At 42.3% G+C, this 19610-nt stretch overlaps 1 protein-coding gene across 1 annotated transcript in view; it reads left to right on the top strand.

Annotated features, from left to right (window-relative positions):
* Window positions 1-7674, top strand: part of LOC139309423 (L-amino-acid oxidase-like) — a 37258-nt gene extending 29584 nt beyond the window's left edge. The window contains exons 6-7 of the mRNA XM_070933489.1: window positions 2296-2429; window positions 6873-7674. Coding sequence (XP_070789590.1) covers window positions 2296-2429; window positions 6873-7674 — 936 coding nt within the window. The remainder of the gene's footprint in view (window positions 1-2295; window positions 2430-6872) is intronic.
* The last annotated feature ends 11936 nt before the right edge of the window (window positions 7675-19610 follow it).

The following is a 19610-nucleotide window of genomic DNA, read 5'->3' as shown; positions in this document are numbered from 1 at the left end:
TAGCTAGAGGTTCTTCCGAACCCCTGCGAACCTGCAGCAGCCCACTCCTGGCGAGTCATCTTTAAGATGTATTATCATGTTCTTCTTACAGTATTATTAGAATATGAGACAAATTACTTACTGAGCCTGAGAGTTTCAAATACTAAAACAGATTGCAATCCAAAGGGCAAGATGGCAGTCAATGACAATGGTGTCATTTGAAGATCCACCTGTATTTTGATGAGGTTTTTATTTTGCACATGCAACACACCTGTAGTAAAAGAAGGAGCCTGGTGGAGCAGTGGACTAAAGTGCTGTTAAGTAGCACTTAGCTGCCAGCTGCCTGCAATTACTGCAAGTTCGAATCTCACCAAGGTTGACTCAGCCTTCCATCCTTCCGAGGTAGGTAAAATGAGGACCCGGATTGTGGGGGCAATAAGCTGACTTTGTATAAAAAAGAACACCGCTTAGGGGAGGCTGAAAGCCCTACTAAGCAGGTATATACAAAAGTATGAAGGCTATTGCTTAACGCATTGTAAGCCGCCCTGAGTCTCCGGAGAAGGGCGGCATATAAATCGAACCAATAAATAAATAAATAAATAAAAACACAGGTTGGAGGGACCTCTTTGTCATGCAGGATTGATGGCAAGTGATTGTGTCTCCCCTAAAGCCACACAATGGCCTTCTTAAAAAGTATCCAAGCCTGACTCAGACACAGCCAGAGATAATGCCTGTTTGGCCTATTTGAACTAAGTTCTTGAAGTGGTGAGTGAGAACTTGAGACTCCCCAAATCAATTTGAATTCTAATTACAACAGGCTTGCCATAAAACATCACAGTTGATGACAAATGTAGTAAAGCACAACAAAAAAGTCATTAAGGGCATCACAGAAGTACCAGATTTTCGTCTTAGGACATATAGTAATTACATTACATGCTTAACTTTTCTTTGCTCATGCTGGCTTATCTCTAAACTGGCTAACAAGCATTCTGTCTGGACTGAGACACTTGGACCACAGTTGGTAAAGGATTTGGTCTAATGGAGAGGGTGGCCATATTATATTTAATGAATGAGATGGAATATAATTAGTTTAAATAGCAGGCTACCATGTTGACTCACAGACTGAACAATCCCCTTCTGTTTTGTCCTCCCAAATTATGGGTCAGAATTGTCAATACTTTCTTTTTTGTGGGTAGATCTTAATAGGCATATACACTTTTATAAGTGTATCATTAAATTAAATGTATATATGCAAAGTTAAAGTAGTGAAATGCAGGCACAACAACAAAATTTAAAATATAGACTACCTTCCTATTATAACCCTGCTTGAGATTTCCCCAGGCATTGGTCATATCATCTCAAGCTTTATCCCCTTTACTGAACATAATGTAAAGGTAGTCCTCAACAGTGGTGGGATTCAAAAATTTTACTACCGAATCTGTGGGCGTGGCTTGGTGGGCGTGGTATGGCTTGGCTTGGTGGGCGTGGCTTAGTGGTTGTGGCAGGGGAAGGATACTGTAAAATCTCCATTCCCTCCCCACTCCAGGGGAAGGTTAGTGCAAAATCACCATTCCCTCCTAATCAGCTGGGACTCGGGAGGCAGAGAATAGATGGGGGTGGGGCCAATCAGAGGTGGTATTTACCGGTTCTCCAAACTACTCAAAATTTCCACTACCGGTTCTCCAGAACTGATCAGAACCTGCTGAATACCACCTCTGGTCCTCAACTTAAAACTGTTTAGTGACTGTTTGAAGTTACAACAGCAGTGGAAAAAGTGACTTATGATTCTTTTTCACACTTATGACCGTAGCATCTCTGTGGTCATGTGATCAAAATTCAGATACATGGCAACTGACTCCTATTTATGATGGTTGCAGTGTCCCAGGGTGATGTAAATCACCTTTTGCGACCTTCTCACAATCAAAGTCAATGGGAAAACCAGATTCACTTAACAACTGCAGTGATTCACTTAACAACTATGACAAGAAAGGTCGTAATATGGGGGGAAACCCATTTAACAATTGACTTGCTTAACAACAGAAATTTTGGGCTCAATTGTGGTCATCAGTCGAGGATTATCCGTAAATTGCTTTCAACAAAATGGAAGTTATGTAAGAGACAGATTATTCCCCCAGAGGTCATTAAGTGGAACAATAACAGAATGATTCTGCTCTAACTCAACATCTCCTCAGAATTAGAAGAATTTGTCTGATTTGCAGCCCACCAGTTTCAATCTGAAATCAAGCTCCTTGCTCTGAAATGATGATTTTGAACAATGTATTGCAGACGAATTTAAGGATTTCTCTCCCCAAACAGGGGTATCTAATTAAAGAAGGAAATCTGAGCCGCGGAGCTGTAGATATGATTGGAGACTTACTGAATGAAGATTCTGGCTATTACATATCTTTTACTGAGAGCCTGAAAAGTGATATCTTCTCTAACGAAAAAAGGTAAGCAAACCTGTATCACTTGGATTACATGACTTCCTCATCATTGTCCCAATTTAAAGATGAAACCCTTGTTTATCCATTGAAGGATCCATGGGAATCTGCAAGGAACTGGAGATAAGAAATCTTTGGGAGGGCAGGCACATACACAGTCACAGTCAAATCCTCCCTATATTGGTGTGGGAATGTATACAAACTCTTAACTCTTTGCTGCCAAATAAAGTCATGGCATAGCTATGTTGGGCATAGGTTAACCGAAACCATAAGCTGGCAACTGAAACCAAAGCTAACGTACTATTGCAGTTGCAAGAAATGGCAATTATCAGTAATGGTAACATTATCGGTAGATATTAATTTTTATATCAGTTAGAAATGGCATATGAAGTAGATTGTCATTTGTGTGGACTTGTTCTATATGTAACGTCTCCTCTGCATTTGTTTAAACCAGGGGTCTGCAACCTTAAATACTCAAAGAGCCATTTGAACCCATTTTCCACAGAAAAGAAAACACCGGGAGCCACAAAACCTAGGTTGGCGTGGCCAATTCGATATCACTCACTTCCACCAGTCACATGACACACACACACACAGCCATGCCTACCCAGCCAGTCATTAGGGCAGAGACCAGTTGTTAAAAAACACCAGGAACCACAAAATCATTTTGACATAGCTCTCTCTCCCCTCCCTCCCTCCCTCCCTCTCTCTCGGTATCTTTCTATGTGTCTCTCTCTCCCCCACTCTCTGGCCTGGCCACTTCTCCATCCCCCATTGTCGCCCTTACCTTCTCAGGCCAGGCAAGGAGTGACTGAATGGGGAGGGCGAGGGGCGGGACCAGCCAGTGGTGGGATCACCTGACAGGGAGCCACAGCAGAGGGCCCAAAGAGCCTCATGCGGCTCCGGAGCCACAGGTTGCTGACCCCTGGTTTAAACCATTAGGTTAACAGTTGCCAGATATCCTTTTTGAAGCATTCTGTAAAACAAACCTTGGGACTAACATTCTGGATTGTAAAGACAGCATTTCATGTTAAATCATTCTGCAAGGCTTAACCCATTACTCTTTGTATTTTATTAAAACACAATTAATTCTAAAATAGACAAAAATGGTATCGGAATTTTGCAAACTTTGCTTAGTATTGCAAATATTCACACAGTCAGTTTCTATATAAAGGCTTGTATAGTATTTGCTTATCCAAACTATACACAACTCAATAAGAACTAAATTGTTCATTTCAGCTCAGGTATAAATTTCCCTTTTTATATTCTCCCTCCTCTCAAATTTATGGAATCATATTTGACAGCTATTGCTGAGTAGACAACTTGAGATATGCCACCTTCTCTTCCAAACATAAAATGTGTTTACATAAAATACGTTAAAAATGTAAAAATATTTTATCAGTGTATATTTTCCTGGGATTTCAACCTACCATCCGCAGGTGAGGCGTCAGAGGTGGCTTGGGAGTTCATGGCTTCCATGGCGGCCATGGACCTGACCCAGTTAGTTCAAGGCCCCACTCACAAAGGGGGACACACTCTGGACTTGATTTTCATCTCTGGTCAGTGGTTGAATGATCTTGGGAGAGGGGACTTAGACATTAAACCCTTGTCACAGACAGATCATTCACTCCTTCACTTGGACTTTCCACCCGCTTCCCCCCACCGCAGGGAGACGGAACCGTCCAGATGGTTCTGTCCAAGGCGCCTGATGGACCCCAAAAGGTTCCTGATGGAGCTTGGGCCGTTTCCTGAGACTCTGGCACACGACTCGACCGAACACCTGGTGGCCGCCTGGGAGAGTGCAGCCGCCGGAGCTTTGGACTGTGTCGTGCCGCTGCGGCCTCTGACCTGATGCCGATCTCAATTGGCTCCTTGGTTCTCCAAGGAGCTGAGAGAGATGAAGCATCGGAAAAGACGCCTAGAGAGCATCTGGAGGACTAGTCAATCCGATTCTGACCAGACACAGGTGAGGTCTTATATCAAGACCTATCTAGTGGCAATAAAAGCGGTGAAATCTAACCATTTTTCCATTCTTATCGCATCTGCAGAGAACCACCCAGCCGCTCTGTTTAGGGTGACCCACTCCCTTCTTCGGGGGGGAGTGCGGGAAGACCCCTTGCAAGGTCGAGCTGAGGATTTTGTGCAATTCCTGCATGATAAAGTCGCTCAGATTCGGGAAGGCTTGGACTCTGACTGGATGAGTCCGGGGGAGGAGACGAGGGTAGGTCTTGAGAATATTATCTGGGAGGAGTTTGATCCTGTGGCTCCCGAGCATGTGGACAGGGTTCTGGGTAAGATTAGTGCCGCCACGTGTTTATTGGACCCGTGTCCCTCCTGGTTGGTACTGGCCTCCCGGGAGTTTACACAAGGCTGGCTCCAGGGGATTATAAGTGCTTCCTTGAGTGAGGGTGCCTTTCCCGCCACTTTGAAAGAGGCAGTGGTGAGGCCCCTCCTCAAGAAGCCTTCCCTGGACCCGGCTGAATTAGCTAACTTCCGTCCGGTCTCCAACCTTCGTTTTGTGGCGAAGGTTGTTGAGAGTGTGGTGGCACGACAGCTTCCCCAGCACCTGGATGAAGCTATCTATCTGGACCCATACCAGTCGGGCTTCAGGCAGGGATGCAGCACAGAAACGGCATTGGTCGCGTTGGTGGATGATCTCTGGAGGGCTCGGGACAGGGGTTGCTCCTCTGTCCTGGTCCTATTAGATCTCTCAGCAGCTTTTGAAACCATCAACCATGGTATCATGCTGCAGCGGTTGAGGGGGTTAGGAACAGGGGGCACCGTACTGCGGTGGTTCTCCTCCTTCCTCTCCGACCGTTCACAGTTTGTGTTGGCAGGGGGGCAGAAGTCGACCTCGAGGCGCCTCGCATGGGGAGTGCCGCAAGGTTCGGTCCTCTCGCCCCTTCTGTTCAACATTTATCTGAAGCCACTAGGTGAGATCATCCATGGTTTTGGGGTGAGAGTCCATCAGTACTCTGATGACACTCAGCTGTACATCTCCACCCCAGACCACCCCAACGATGCCCTTGATGTGATGTCTCGCTGCCTGGAGGCCGTGCGGGTCTGGATGGGGAGAAATAAGCTCAGATTCAACCCTTCCAAGACCGAGTGGCTGTGGCTTCCGGCATCCCGATATAGTCAGCTGGTGCCATCGCTGACTATTGGGGGTGAATCTCTACCCCCCACAGAGAGGGCTCGCAATCTGGGCATCCTCCTGGATGCACGGCTGTCTTTAGAAGAGCATATGACGGCCGTGGCTAGGGGGGCTTTTTATCAGGTTTGCCTGATTCGCCAGTTGCAGCCCTTTCTGGACCGGGATGTCCAGAAAGGGCACGGTCACTCACGCCCTTGTCACCTCCCGGCTGGACTATTGTAATGCTCTCTACATGGGGCTCCCCTTGAAGAGCACTCGGAGGCTCCAGCTGGTCCAGAATGCGGACGCATGGGTGGTTATGGGCGCAACTCGTTGTGCCCACGTGACACCCCTCCTGCGCGAGCTGCACTGGCTCCAGTTGTCTTCCAGATGCGATTCAAGGTGTTGGTCACCACCTTTAAAGCGCTCCATGGCATAGGACCCGGGTACCTTCGAGACTGACTTCTGCCACCAACAGCCTCCCACCAGCCAGTTCGCTCCCACAGAGAGGGTCTCCTCAGGGTGCCATCAGCCAAGTTATGTCGGCTGGCGACACCAGGGGGAGGGCCTTCTCTGTAGGAGCCCCTGCCCTGTGGAATGAACTGCCCTCAGAAATGCATAAGATCTCCGACCTCCGTGTGTTTCGCTGTGCCCTTAAGACCCTGCTGTTCCGCCAAGCTGGGCTATCAATGTAATGATTTTTAAATTGGGTTTTAAATTTTTGGGGTTTTAAATTTGAGCCGAAATTATGTAATAATTTTAATTATTTTTAACTGATGTTTGTCTTTGTGTTTTTAATAGGCAGTACACCACCCTGAGTCCTTCGGGAGAAGGGCGGTATAGAAATAAAATTATTTATTTATTTATTTATTTATTTATTTATTTATTTATAAATTTGTATAGATAAAATGATATTGCCAATAATTTTGAAAGGCATTTTTAAATCAAACTTATTTCATATTTCAGGTGTCTGCTTATCTAAGAATTAAACAAAAGCATTATGTTAACGGTATCTTTTGTTTAATGGCCCTTCCTGGTGAGATCCCTGATACGGTATCACTAGATATTGTAACATTGTAAGCTGCCCAGAGACACCTCATGGTGAAATGGGTGGCAAACAAATTTGATAAGCAAAAATAAGAAATAATAGATAGCAAAGTAAGAATAAAGCATGTTCTTTGCTTTCTATCAAATGTGCTGCCAACTTCTTTCCAGAACTGTTTTCATTTCATTGTCCTGTGACCTTTTATTCACTAATATCATTATCCAATTTTAGGAGAGCAGGTTTTTACTTCCTCTGTCCCATTTTGGCCTTGCAGATATGATGAAATTGTTGGTGGATTTGATCAGTTGCCTATATCCATGTATCAAGCCATTGCGGAAATGGTGCATCTCAATGCCCGAGTAATCAAGATACAACAGAATGCTGAGAAAGTCAGAGTGGAATATCAAACCCCAGCAAAGACCTTGTCAAATGTGACAGCTGATTATGTCATTGTGTGCTCCACAGCAAGGGCCACCCGTCGCATCAATTTTGAACCACCCCTTCCACCAAAAAAAGCACACGCTTTGCGGTCTACCCACTACAAAAGTGGCACCAAGATCTTCCTCACTTGCACTAAGAAGTTTTGGGAGGCTGATGGCATTCATGGTGGGAAGTCCACAACTGATCTTCCATCCCGATTCATCTACTACCCTAACCATAACTTTACTAGTGGTGTTGGGGTTCTTGTGGCCTATGTCCTTGCTGATGATGCTGATTTCTTTCAAGCTCTTGATATCAAAAGCGCTGCTGATATTGTCATTAATGACCTTTCATTCATCCATCAGCTGCCCAAGAAAGAGATCCAGGCCCTCTGTTACCCTTCAGTGGTTAAAAAATGGAGCCTGGATAAGTATGCTATGGGTTCTATAACCGCCTTCACTCCCTACCAGTTTCAAGAGTTTAGTGAACCACTCGCTCAACCTGTAGGTAGAATCTACTTTGCAGGGGAGCACATTACCAAAGTTCATCATTGGTTGGACGGCACAATTAAGTCAGGGATGACAGCAGCAAGAGATGTGAATCGTGCTTCTGAGAAGCCATCAAAAATCCGCCTGATCAGTGACAATCAACTTTAAGAAGGAAGACAACAAAAGGAGAATTATAAACAGAGAACTACAGCCACTTTCCCCATTCTGGCAACTTCCAGATGTTTCAGACTAAAATTTCCAGAATACTAACTGGGAATTCTAGGAGCTGTAGTCCCAGGAGTTTGGAGCCAGAAGGAATTGGGCGAAGTAAGCTGATTTGGCCTAACTAAATTATCAAGTTATATCAGCCAAAACATGTCAAACTATCTAAGAGCATTTTAGAGGAAACAAAAATAAACCACAGAATGAAAAGGATTATTAGCGTCCCACCCCAATTTGGAAAGGAAATCCTCTCAGGAAAATCTATATGTACTACTAAAACTCTCATTTCTGTAATCTTTAACAATGGCGAAACAATGCATCATAGGGCAAGAATTTTCGAACCAAAATACCTCTAATGGGCTAACTTACAAAAGGCACCCAAAATCCAGAACCCATGATTCTCCTAGTACTAAAATTTGGCAAATCTTATGAAACATTTTATGTCATTTGTTTGAAATGGTATAGCATTTCCTGCTTGAGCAGGAGGTTACATTAGAAGACCTCCAAAGTCCCTTCCAACTCTGTTATTCTGACAGAAAAATTATCATAAAAACAGCTTATGTTATAATACAAGATACCATAAAACATTTCCTGTGCTGATGTTTTACTGTGCTATAAAGTTCACCATGCACTATTTTCAAGGCAGTTGTATCTGTGAATGTGTCCCAACTTTTCAGTGAAGATAGTACATTAGCTCTGCCATTGTTCAAGTGATTGAGGAATCTAGTAAAGAACTGTCTCTAAAGGGATGATCAATAAGTCATGGTTGTCTAAAGATAGGGCCCTTCTGTTGCCCTTTTCAAAAAGGAATGGAAAAGAAACAGACAGCTGTTATTAAAAGTGGCTTTGTGAGTTTATGCTATTACTTCATTTTAAAAGATCTCATATGTATGACCATATTTCTTTGGTACGTCAAGCATCTACTGTTCCTAAGCTTTGATTCTATATTTCCTGCAACCATCAAAAATTGCCAGTGCTACAGGTTCACTGATGGGGAAGAAAACACATTATGGCATCAAGCAGGCCTGTAGACAGCCTTAATTTGTAATTTCTCCAGTTTGCAACACTCCTCTGATTAGAGTTCTGGAAAACCAGGAATACAGAAAATGATAATAAAAGCATACATTATAATTTTCCCTGCCTCTTCAATTTTTTGGTTTGTTTGTTTCTGCTTTAAATTGGGCCTAGAGATGGAGAAATCCCTGGGACTCTAAACTCCCTAAACCAGTTTAAAATAATCTGGTTTTAAATTAAAATAAAATTATTTTTTAAAATTAAAACCACTTTAAGAAAAATGCAACATGCTTTGCATTTAGAACTGCTAATTGTTAGAAATTCTGTATAAAAGCACCACATAGAGCAGTGATGGCTAACCTTTTTGCCGTCACGTGCCAAAAGCAGGGGGAGCATGGGGGGTCGCGGGTGAGTGTGCCCACAGCCATAATTCAATGCGCCCCGCCCTCCCGCGCATGCGCACGTGACCCCCCACACTTCCCCCTGCTTTTGGCACGTGATGGCACGGTGGGCACGGTAGGCCAGTTTTTGCCCCTCCCCAGGCTCCAGAGGCTTTCTAGGAGCCTGGGGAGAGCAAAAACAGCCTTCCCCATCCCCCTGGAGGCCTTCCGGACGCCGGAAACAGCCAGTTTCCCAACTTCCGGTGGGACCGGAAGGCCTGAAAATCAGTTGGCCAGTGCACGCATGTGCGCTGGAGCTAAGCTAGGGCAAAACTCGCGTGCCCGTCAATATGACTCCGCGTGCCACCTGTGGCACCCGTGCCATAGGTTCGCCATCACTGACATAGAGCAAACAAAGAGTACAGTCACCATGTGCCTTACTGCTCAACTATGTAACTGTAACAGGAAACAGGAAACTCCTTACACCAAAAGAGCATAGAGTATATACCATTGATCCAAATCTGTAACCATTGACTGTCATCTACTGGCTAAATACTGCTGTAGTTGTTGCATAAAAATACATTCCAACAATGAGTTCCAACAGTAATGGATAGTCTATGGGTGGGAAGAAATCTTAAATGAACGAAGACTGCACTCTTAAAGAGATAAAGTTATCTGGCTAGTACTGCATGTTGTCAACGTTCACAATCCAATTGTGCAGACCAACTGTCAGAATTCCCAGGAGTAGACAGAAGTGAACAGCTAAAATAGGAGAAGTTACTGTCTCCCTTAAGTTTCTCCAAACAATTATGTATCTTCTTGTTAACTTTCAACCACGTTACCTTTTCTGATGAACAACTTTTGAACCACCTGATGTGCTATTGTAATTGTGAGTTTTTCTAATAAAGTTACTGCCTGCATTAGAATTTATGTATGGTCAGGGTGGCTACTTTTGTGCTTTTAATAGATATTTTATATGATCTTTGATATGAAGAATGGCAAAGAACTATTCACAAGGCAGTTCCTTTGCTTTGGAGGAGCTCTTTATGTTTCTGCAGGTTAATTCTACAAAATTATTTCTCAGTTGTTCATATACTAAACTTTATATGCCAATAAAGACAATTGTTGCAGTTATCATCATGATTCCATGGTCCTTATCTTCCATTATAAGGACCAGAGAATCATGATAGTGACTGGAACAATTGTCTTTATTGGCACAGTATAAAGTATTCTAAAGTTTAGTATATCTATTAAAAGCACAAAGGTAGCCACCCTGGCCATACAAAAATTCTAATGCAGGGTGCATGTGAATGTGACCCTATACAAGTAGTCCTCAATTTAGACCACAATTGAGTTCAAAATGTCTGTTGTTAAGTGAGTTTTGCCCCATTTTATGATCTTACTTGCCGCAGTTGTTAAGCGAATTACTGCAGTTGTTAGTAACCTGGTTGTTAAGTGAATCTGGCTTCCCCTGCTTGTGAGAAGGTCACAAAAAGTCATCACATGACTTTGGGACACAGCAATCATCATAAAGATGAACCAGTTGCTAAGCATCTGACTTTTGATCACATGATCATGGGAATGCTGCAACTGTGAAAAACAGTTGTAAGTCACATTTTTCACTGCTGTTGTAACTTTGAACAGTTACTCAGCGAACTGTTGTAAATCGAGGATTACCTGCATTAGCAGTTTTCGGTTCTTCACATTAACAAAAAGTCAGTTCTCCCTCAAGTCAGTCTCAACTCCTGATGACTATATGGATAGCCCATGTAATTGTTTTGGCAAGTTTACCAAGAGGTTTACCGCTTTTTTTCTCGGATTTTTCAGTAGTCTCCCATCCAAACACTTATCAATTCCCACCTTTCTTAGCCTGCTTGGGATTAGCCAGAGAGAGAGAGAGAGAGAGAGAGAGAGAGAGAGAGAGAGAGAGAGAGAGAGTGTAAGAGAGAGAGAGATGAAGAAAGAGAGATGGAGAGAGAGAGAGAGAGAGAGAGAGAGAGAGAGAGAGAGAGAGATGGAGAGAGATGGAGAGAGAGAGAGATGGAGAAAGAGAGAGAGTGAGATGGAGAGAGAGAGAGTGAGAGGGGGGGAGAGAGTGAAAGAGAGAGGGAGAGAGAGATGGAGAGAGAGAGAGAGAGACGGAGAGAGTGAGAGAGAGATGGAGAGAGTGAGCAAGGGAGAGAGAGAGAGAGATGGAGAGAGTGAGCAAGGGAGAGAGAGAGAGAGATGGACCAGAAAAACTAGAACTACTGAGCAAGGGGAATTGCTGTTATTTGTATACTATTGTAAGATCACCTGCTACAGGAAAAATACCATGCATTGCATGCAAACCTGAGGAGGTTTGCCATCATAGAGGCATCAGTGGTGTGTGCATGTCAAGCGAAGGCTGATGATTAGCAGTGATCCCACCCAAGGTTCACCCTGTTTCCTTCTATCCCTTTGTTGGGAGTCACATGTTTCTAAAAAAACCGAGCAGAGCTTATGATGCAGTGCTGCTTTGGTCACTCTGATGAAAACACGAAATCCTGAAAGCACCTCTGCAATTACAGCACCCTGTACTTTAGTGAGCAAAGGTGCTGTTGGAAGAAATCTCCTTCTAGGTTCTGCTCCAAGCGGGGAAAATCCTAATCTTCTCAGGAATGTAAGACAGGATGTCTGGCAGAGACCCTATATCAAGATATGCAAGGAATGGAGACCCAACACGTAGGCAATTGTTTGTCACAGGAAATAACATGAGGGAGACACGAGGGGTCCATATGGACTTCACAAGCTTTTCTTAGCCAATCAGGACAAGTAAACGTTGATTGATGTTTTGCCATGATAGTTGTAAAATGACAATAAAAGGAAGCCTTCTGGATGGGGTGAGGGTGCCTTCCCCAAGGTACCTCACACCGAGGTGCCTTGATCAAGGTGCCTTCCACCTGAGGGGCCTTCCCGTGAACCATCATCCTGCCTACGCGTCTTTCTTCATCGAAACAACAAAGGTTGACTCAGCCTTCCATCCTTTCAAAGGTAGGTAAAATGAGGACCCAGATTGTGGGGGCAATAAGCTGTATAAATATACAAAAGTATGAAAGCTATTGCTTAACGCATTGTAAGCCGCCCTGAGTCTCCGGAGAAGGGCGGCATATAAATTAAAGCAAAAAAAAAAAAAAAAATTAACTCAAGAGTTCTCCGTTGAGGTGCAAATGATCAGGCTAAAATTATCTTCATTTGGGGCACCTTATGTGAAGATCCTTGAGGTGCGGTGGCTCAATGGTTAAAGACACTGAGCTTGTCAGCTGGAAAGCTGACAGCCCATGTTTCAGCCCTAAGAACCACTCAACTAAGTGAGCTCCTGTTAATTACCCCAGCTCCTGCCCACCTAGCAGTTCGAAAGCATGGAAATGTGAATAGATAAATAGGTACCACTTATGGTGGGAAGGTTAACAGTGTTCCATACACTTGGGTGTATAGTCATGCTGGCCACATGACCACAGAAATGTCTTCGGACAATGCCAGCTCCCTCAGCGAAGAAATGGAGATGAGCACTAACCCCTAAAGTCAAACACGACTGGACATGGGAAACCTTAATCTTTATATGAAGACCCAGCTTTCATCAGAAGTCCATAATAATCTACTTAGTTTTTACATGTTTTTGCAAATTTCTATGGTTTCAGCCTAAACCTACATTCACCTTCTTAATAATCACATCATATTATTAAAATTCAGTATAATTTCCCCCATGCTGCATTTGGTTTGTATAAGCTGCTGTTAAGTGGATTCAGTATTTTTCAGTTCACATCTCTAACCTATCAAAATCATTTTGAATTCTGATTTCAGAATAGTACCTATTATCTACACAGCATCATGAGAGGTATGTACTGAAATAGAAGGGACTTTTGTAGAACAAAATCTTTGGGAAACTCCACACAGATTTTCACACATTTAAGACCATCTGATATTTGCTACCTTGTGATCTACAGGGAGAAAAGCTCCAACTCTTTTCAAAGAAAAATCAATAGTTTCTGCCAAGTTTTTTTTAAATGGTCTATTTCTATTTTAAAATATTCCAGTTTCAAAACAGCCTTTGAGAATAAGATGCTCCATGCTTGAATTATTCTATTGCTGCTGTTAAAATCCTTTGTTAGAAATTACAAGGCAGCAGTTCAGTTGCACCAGACATCTTGGTTGAATTTTATGCTTAAATGCAAGCTGTGCTTTGCTGAACTCTCCAGATAGGTGTATGAGGATCTAATTCAATAGAAGATTGGCCATTAAAAAGGTTTCAAATGAGAAAGCCAATTTTCTCTAATTGTGATTTACTGCTGGCCTCAGACAGGGGTCTATGAAGACTCACTGCAGCCAGGCTGGCGTGACTCAGTGGGCGTAGCCATCTGAATGCCGCCAGGTTGGCATGTGTGGGTGGGCCCAGCCAGGTCAATGCAAAGGATTAGGTGCCACCAGCTCAGCGTGGATGACTTGGAGCAACTAACTTGGGGCAGCTGGCTGGGCATGACCAGGTAGACGGAAGCATGTGGGTGTGGCTGGGTGGGGAGGGGGCACCAAGTGAGTGGCCAGATGGGTGCAGAAAAAGTCACCCTGGGCAACTAGACATGGAACCAACTCGGCATCCTGCAAGAACAAAAATCACCTGGAGACACGCTGGCAAATAGGAAGCAGGGAAGTAGAAAAATTTGAAAGGCAAAGGGTAGATTCAGTGGTGGGATTCAACCGGTTCACACCAGTTCAGCTGAACTGGTAGCTAACTTTTTGTGCAGTTCAGCAAACCGGCTGACAATAAAGTGCAAGAGGGTTTTTTCTTCTCTCTCCCCTCAGTTAATAGCTCTGGGCAGACAGCCAAGAACCACTTAACAGGCGAATACTTAGTTGCAATAACAAAACTGCAGGAATGCAGCTGGCACACACTTTGAATAAACAATAGAAACTGACAGGATTAGGGCAGGGAAACACCCAGGAAACCCATCAGTGGCCCATCTAGGGATGAGATTAGCCTCTTCCCTTCAGGACAAAGGATAAGATTACAAACATTTTCATTATAAAGGGTGTTAAGTAACACTTCTGTGATCAGTTGATACTCCCTGGAGTTCCCCAAGACCTTTTATAGCTGCTGTACTGTTAGCTACTTCTTGTTTCTTCCTGGGAGAAAAAAGATACAGGATGCAGCTTGATCATACAGGCCCTGAATTTAATGCATGTATGGTCCAGTCAGCTGTATTGCTTCTGCTGTGAAGCACCCAATTTAGAACATAGAGAACATAGAATAATAGAGTTGGAAGGGACCTCAGAGGTCTTCTAGTCCAACTCCCTGCTCGAGCAGGAGACCCTATATTATTTCAGACAAATAGTTGTACCATCTATTTTTGAAAGCCTCTAGTCATGGAGCACCCACAACTTCTGAAGACAAGCTATTCCATTGGTTGATTGCTCTCACCCTTAGGAAATTTCTCCTAGATTGCTTCTCTCTTTAGTTAGTTTCCATCCATTGTTTCTTGTGCCTTTTGGTGCTTTGGAAAATAGATTGACCCTCTCATTTTTGTAGGAGTCCCTCAAATATTGGAACAGTGCTATTTTATTGTGCTGTTTTATTGTGAGTTGTGAGCACTATTTTATTGCCAGTTGGGGAGATGTTTGGCAAAATTAATTAAACAGAAAAAAGGGGATGGTTGAATTTGATTTTTAAATCAGCACTTCTCTAGATAAAAAGTGAAAGATCATTACAAAAATCACCAGTATTGTAGAGCAGGGGCAATTTTTACACTGTTAATTTGAAACAATCTCAAAATTTCCAATGGAAAGAGCACATAAAAGAAGCATGGATGACTCTCCTACCTTTCTGTAGTTGACCAGGTTGTGCCAGTTTGATGAAAGGTGGATGTCTCAGCTCTCTTCTCCCTGAGATCCTCTGCTTTTTGTACCCTGGTGCCTCCACCTTTCTGTCTTAATGTAGTTGCTTAGTGATTTCTGCTGCCATTGCCTGTCAGTCATATGATGTTTTCCCACATAATCCTGGCATATGAGACAAATAAGAATTTCATTGGCTATGTCCATGATGGCGAACCTATGGCATATGTGCCAGAGGTGGCACGCAGCACCTTTTCTGATGGCACATGAGCCATCACCCCAGTTAGCTCCGCTGTGCATGCTTGCGTACGTGCCTCCTGTCAGCTCTGCTGCGTCTCTGCTGCACATGCACGGGGGCATTAGAACCACGCATTCCCATAAAGTGTCTAAACTAGGATAATTTAAATCTGGTCATTTGGCCCTCAAGTGAGAACTTGGGCTGGTTTGTTTGATGAGCTGTTTGAGGATGGCATTCAGATGGATGTATCTTGATCTGCTTAGCTTCTGGAGTTGCTCCAGTTAGTTGAATGCTCCTGGCTGCTTGAGGCTTTTGAGAAGAAAGCAGAGCAGAAACATCTTATTGCTAAGAGAACTAAGGAAGACACTCACGCAGAGGCCATGAGTTAAACTTGAATTGAAAGTGGTGTTGCCATTAGAAATGAAATGTATTTTTGCTGGCAAACGTGGGTTTTCCTAGCAACAAAGAGATCCTTGCGAGCAAGGCCTGAGAACAAAACACCAGCAGTTCTGACATATCTAAAGAGATAGGCTTGAAGTTTAATCCAATCTTAGGCTCAAACAACAAAGCATAGTATCAGAACTTAGTGGGACATTGGCTGGACAAATAAGCAGTGATAAGCAAGTCAGAATCTCAGATGCCTAAGGACTAAACTCAGATAAATAAATTGTGAATGCTCCTACACTGGAAGTTTTAAAGAAGAGATTGGACAACCATTTGTCTGAAGTGGTATAGGGTTTCCTTCCAGAGCAGGAGGTTGGACTAGAAGGCCTCCAAGATCCCTTCGAACTCTGTTGTTCTGTAATTCTGACTAGGGAGTGGTTATGTAAACCCAGGGATGGGATTCAGCTGGTTCAGACCAGTTTGGTGTACCGATAGCTCTGATGATCAGCTGGGAGCGAACCGGTTTGCTCCGACGATCAGGTGGGCCTGCCCACCCCTGCACATTTTACTTACCTTTATCTTCTCAGCTGATTTGCGCAACAGAGCAGATTGCCATGCCTCAGCTGTGTTAGTCCCCAGAAGTAACATGGAAGTTTAGTTTTGTCAAAACTGTGCACATGCCTGAGGTGAGTTTCAGTAGGTTCTGACCAGTTCTGGAGAACCGGTAGTGGAAATTTTGAGTAGTTTGGAGAACCGGTAGTAAAAATTCTGACTGGCCACGCCCCCATCTATTCTCTGCCTCCCAAGTCCCAGCTGATCGGGAGGGAATGGAGATTTTACAGTATCCTTCCCCTGCCATGCCCACCAAGCCACGCCCCCCTAGTCATGCCACAGCCACCAAGCCACACCCACAGAATCGGTACTAAAAAAATTTTGAAACCTACTGGCACACGTGAACAGTGCGCGTCAGGCTCAGGAGCGCACAAAACACGCAATCACTGAACCAGTTATTAAACTGGCAGGATCCCACCACTGTGTATACCCAGTTAAACTCTAAGATGCAAATCTATCCTTTCTATGATTATTTCAGTACAATTTGTTTTTGGAACTAACAAGCTTAGCATGATGTTACTTTGTAATTCACTAAATGCCTAGGAAGTTCTATTAAGGAAACCAGAAACTGAAAACCAAACCCTGCAGTAATCAAATGGTATGATCTGATACTAAAAACTTTTCACTTTGTAAATTGCATCTTAATTAAAATCTTGGACTGAAAATCAAATTCCCTAAAGTAGAAGTCTCTTAGAACCTCTCCCTGGATATAGGAAAGATTTACTTGGCTGCAGAGAGAATGAAAAGTAGATTGGCCGTAACTTGAGTTTTTCAAAATGAATATAGTTTTTCTCCCTTCCTCTATTATTAAATAAACCTTTAAGTTTGTAAGTTACAGATAATTAGGAATGGAAAAATAGATTTCTTATTTTTTCCCTCCTTCAGACTTTAGATTTTAAAAATCAGATTTGTATCTGATCAGATCAAATTCAGATCAATAACTTGCTACTGATCTGTAAATTTGTAGCATAGATTTTTCTCCCTGATTTGATTTTTAAAACTTTCAGCTTGTCTCACTGATTTTCATAATGGAAGTTATACTTGTTTCATGCAAGATGTAGGACAATGAATCTTGCACTAAAAAAATAATTACCATATATTTGAATAAAATCAGACTGCATGATTTGAAGAAGCCATGAAACAAGCAATGCAAAAGAATTCAGTTGGGCAAAAATTCAGAACTCAAACAGAGCTTTCTGATTTTAAAGGATCCTATTTTTCCCCATTTGCTGTTGCAAATACCTGCAGGTATGTAGTATTTAATTTCTGAAAAGATAATTATTCCTGTTAAGCTGATATTCTATAACGGTCCGTAATACAATTATTTAACTCATAAAACTATATTTGTAAACAACTTTCAGACAGGTAAATGTACTTACCACATGATAATTGCAATAGTATGTGTATATCTAAAACCATGTTATGATAAAGTATATTGCATAAAGTATATAATGGTGTATTTATACATATACCTGTATTTATATTTTTATTATTTATTTATTATTTTTACATCATTATTTTATTTACATATATGTTACTAATTGTATCCCTGCTTTATCATCCATATGATGATAAATGACACTCTGGCTGTGTGCTGGTATGTGTCCCTTTGTTTAAAAATTGAAATTTCATTTTAAAAATACACCTGACAATGCAAATAACCCTTTGCAGGGATAGGAACAAACACATCTGTTTGCCTGATCTTGAAAAACAAGTACTTATTTCCCAGATGCCCAACATCTCTTTCTTTTTTTAAATTTTATTTTATTTTTGTCAAGAACGTATTTGGTAATAAGTATAAGCATGGATTGGATACATAAAATAAATATAAATACATAAAATAAAATTTTCATCTTCCTTTGCTGCTCTTTATCAGAGATACAAAACTAAAGCTTGTTGTTAATTGCCTCAAAGAAGTTGGATAAAGAGAATATTCTTTTGCTTTAAGTATTAGACAAAAGTCAATTTTTGTGTGTATATTCACAGCAATGCAGATTTTTGACTTGGGGTTTGTGACTACTCTTGTACGGCATATTGTGGTAGTATTTCAGAGCTCTTTCTTCTGTGCTTATTACTAAAGAAGTTATTTTGGGGGCTTTTAAATACTCAGAAATGTGCAGTGAGCTGGATCAGGGTGACAACAGGCAACAGATGCTTTCCAAAATGTTTCCCAAGACGAAGCCAGTGAGGGAAAGAACCCAGATTCAGGTTCCCTGCAGAAATTTGTCCTCGCTCCAGCTACTCACAATACTTTTGTTGTGGGGAAAATTAACTCTCTTGAGATGGGGATAGAAATGTAACAAATCAATCCAATCAATTCCCTAAGCTAAAATTCAGATAATCCCTGATAATGAACACTGTTTGGGGGTTCATGGATGTTATCGTTCAGACATTTTTGGAGGGTGCCCAAAGTTTTGATCCTCCACACCAAAGGATCCTAAGCACAGTTACTTGAACATGACACTCATTTTTAGATGGAAGACTTTTGCATGCATTGTCCATCTGTCTGTCTGTCTGCCTGCCTGCCTGCCTGTCTCTCTCTCTCTCCCTTTCTCCCTCCCTCTCTCTCTCTCTCTATTATCTGTCTATCATCTGTCTATCTGTCTGTCTGTCTGTCTATCACCACCTCATTGTATATCAATAAATCTTATTACATTTCAGTAAACAATTATACACTCTTATCGTCTGTCTGCTTGCCTGCCTCTCTGCCTCCATTTGAGCCAATGTTATTTAAGATGTCAGATCTGAAAGGGCCCGGGTTCAATGCAAATATGCAACTTAGATTTGCAGGTAAGGCAACAGATTGGTTTTAAAAACAATAATCCTAGAGATGGGTATGCGTGTATATGTATGTATATATTTATGTATGCTAGAGAGCCAGTTGGGTATATTGATTAAGGCACAAGGCTAGAAAATGGGGCACCTTGAGTTCTAGTCCCATCTTAGGCACAAAGCTACCTTTGAGAACCCTGGGCTGGTCAATTTCTTTCTTCATTTAATTTATATATCAAATTTAGAGGCTGCCCACCTGACTCACAGAGAGACTTTGTGCAGTCTGGCACTTTCCCCAGTCTGGCACTTTTGAGATCTGCTGGGATACCTAAACATTCTGGAAATCTAATTTCAACATAACTGGAAGGTAGTGAGTTGGAGAATGCTATCATATTCATATCTAAGACAGATTCCAAATTATGTTACTTGTGCATTATCACATACAGCTACATTCCTTCTGAACATTAGTTATAATCTTATTAGACGCGTCCCATGATATACTGTTTGTTCAATTTAAACAAAATGGGGAGGGGGAAGGAAAATATCTATTAATAATGGTGGATTTCAACATATTTATGACAAACGTTCTCCCAAATTATTTTTGTATTTTTAGATAAAAGCTTGGCAACAAAGGAGGA

Source organism: Pituophis catenifer, unplaced genomic scaffold (genome assembly GCF_029215685.1).
Source record: "Pituophis catenifer annectens isolate HBS135680 unplaced genomic scaffold, rPitCat1.0.hap2 SCAF_2, whole genome shotgun sequence".
Classification (NCBI taxonomy): Eukaryota; Metazoa; Chordata; class Lepidosauria; order Squamata; family Colubridae; genus Pituophis; species Pituophis catenifer.
The sequence above is the reverse complement of the archived record's forward strand: the minus strand, read 5'-3'. Positions and strand labels throughout refer to the sequence as shown.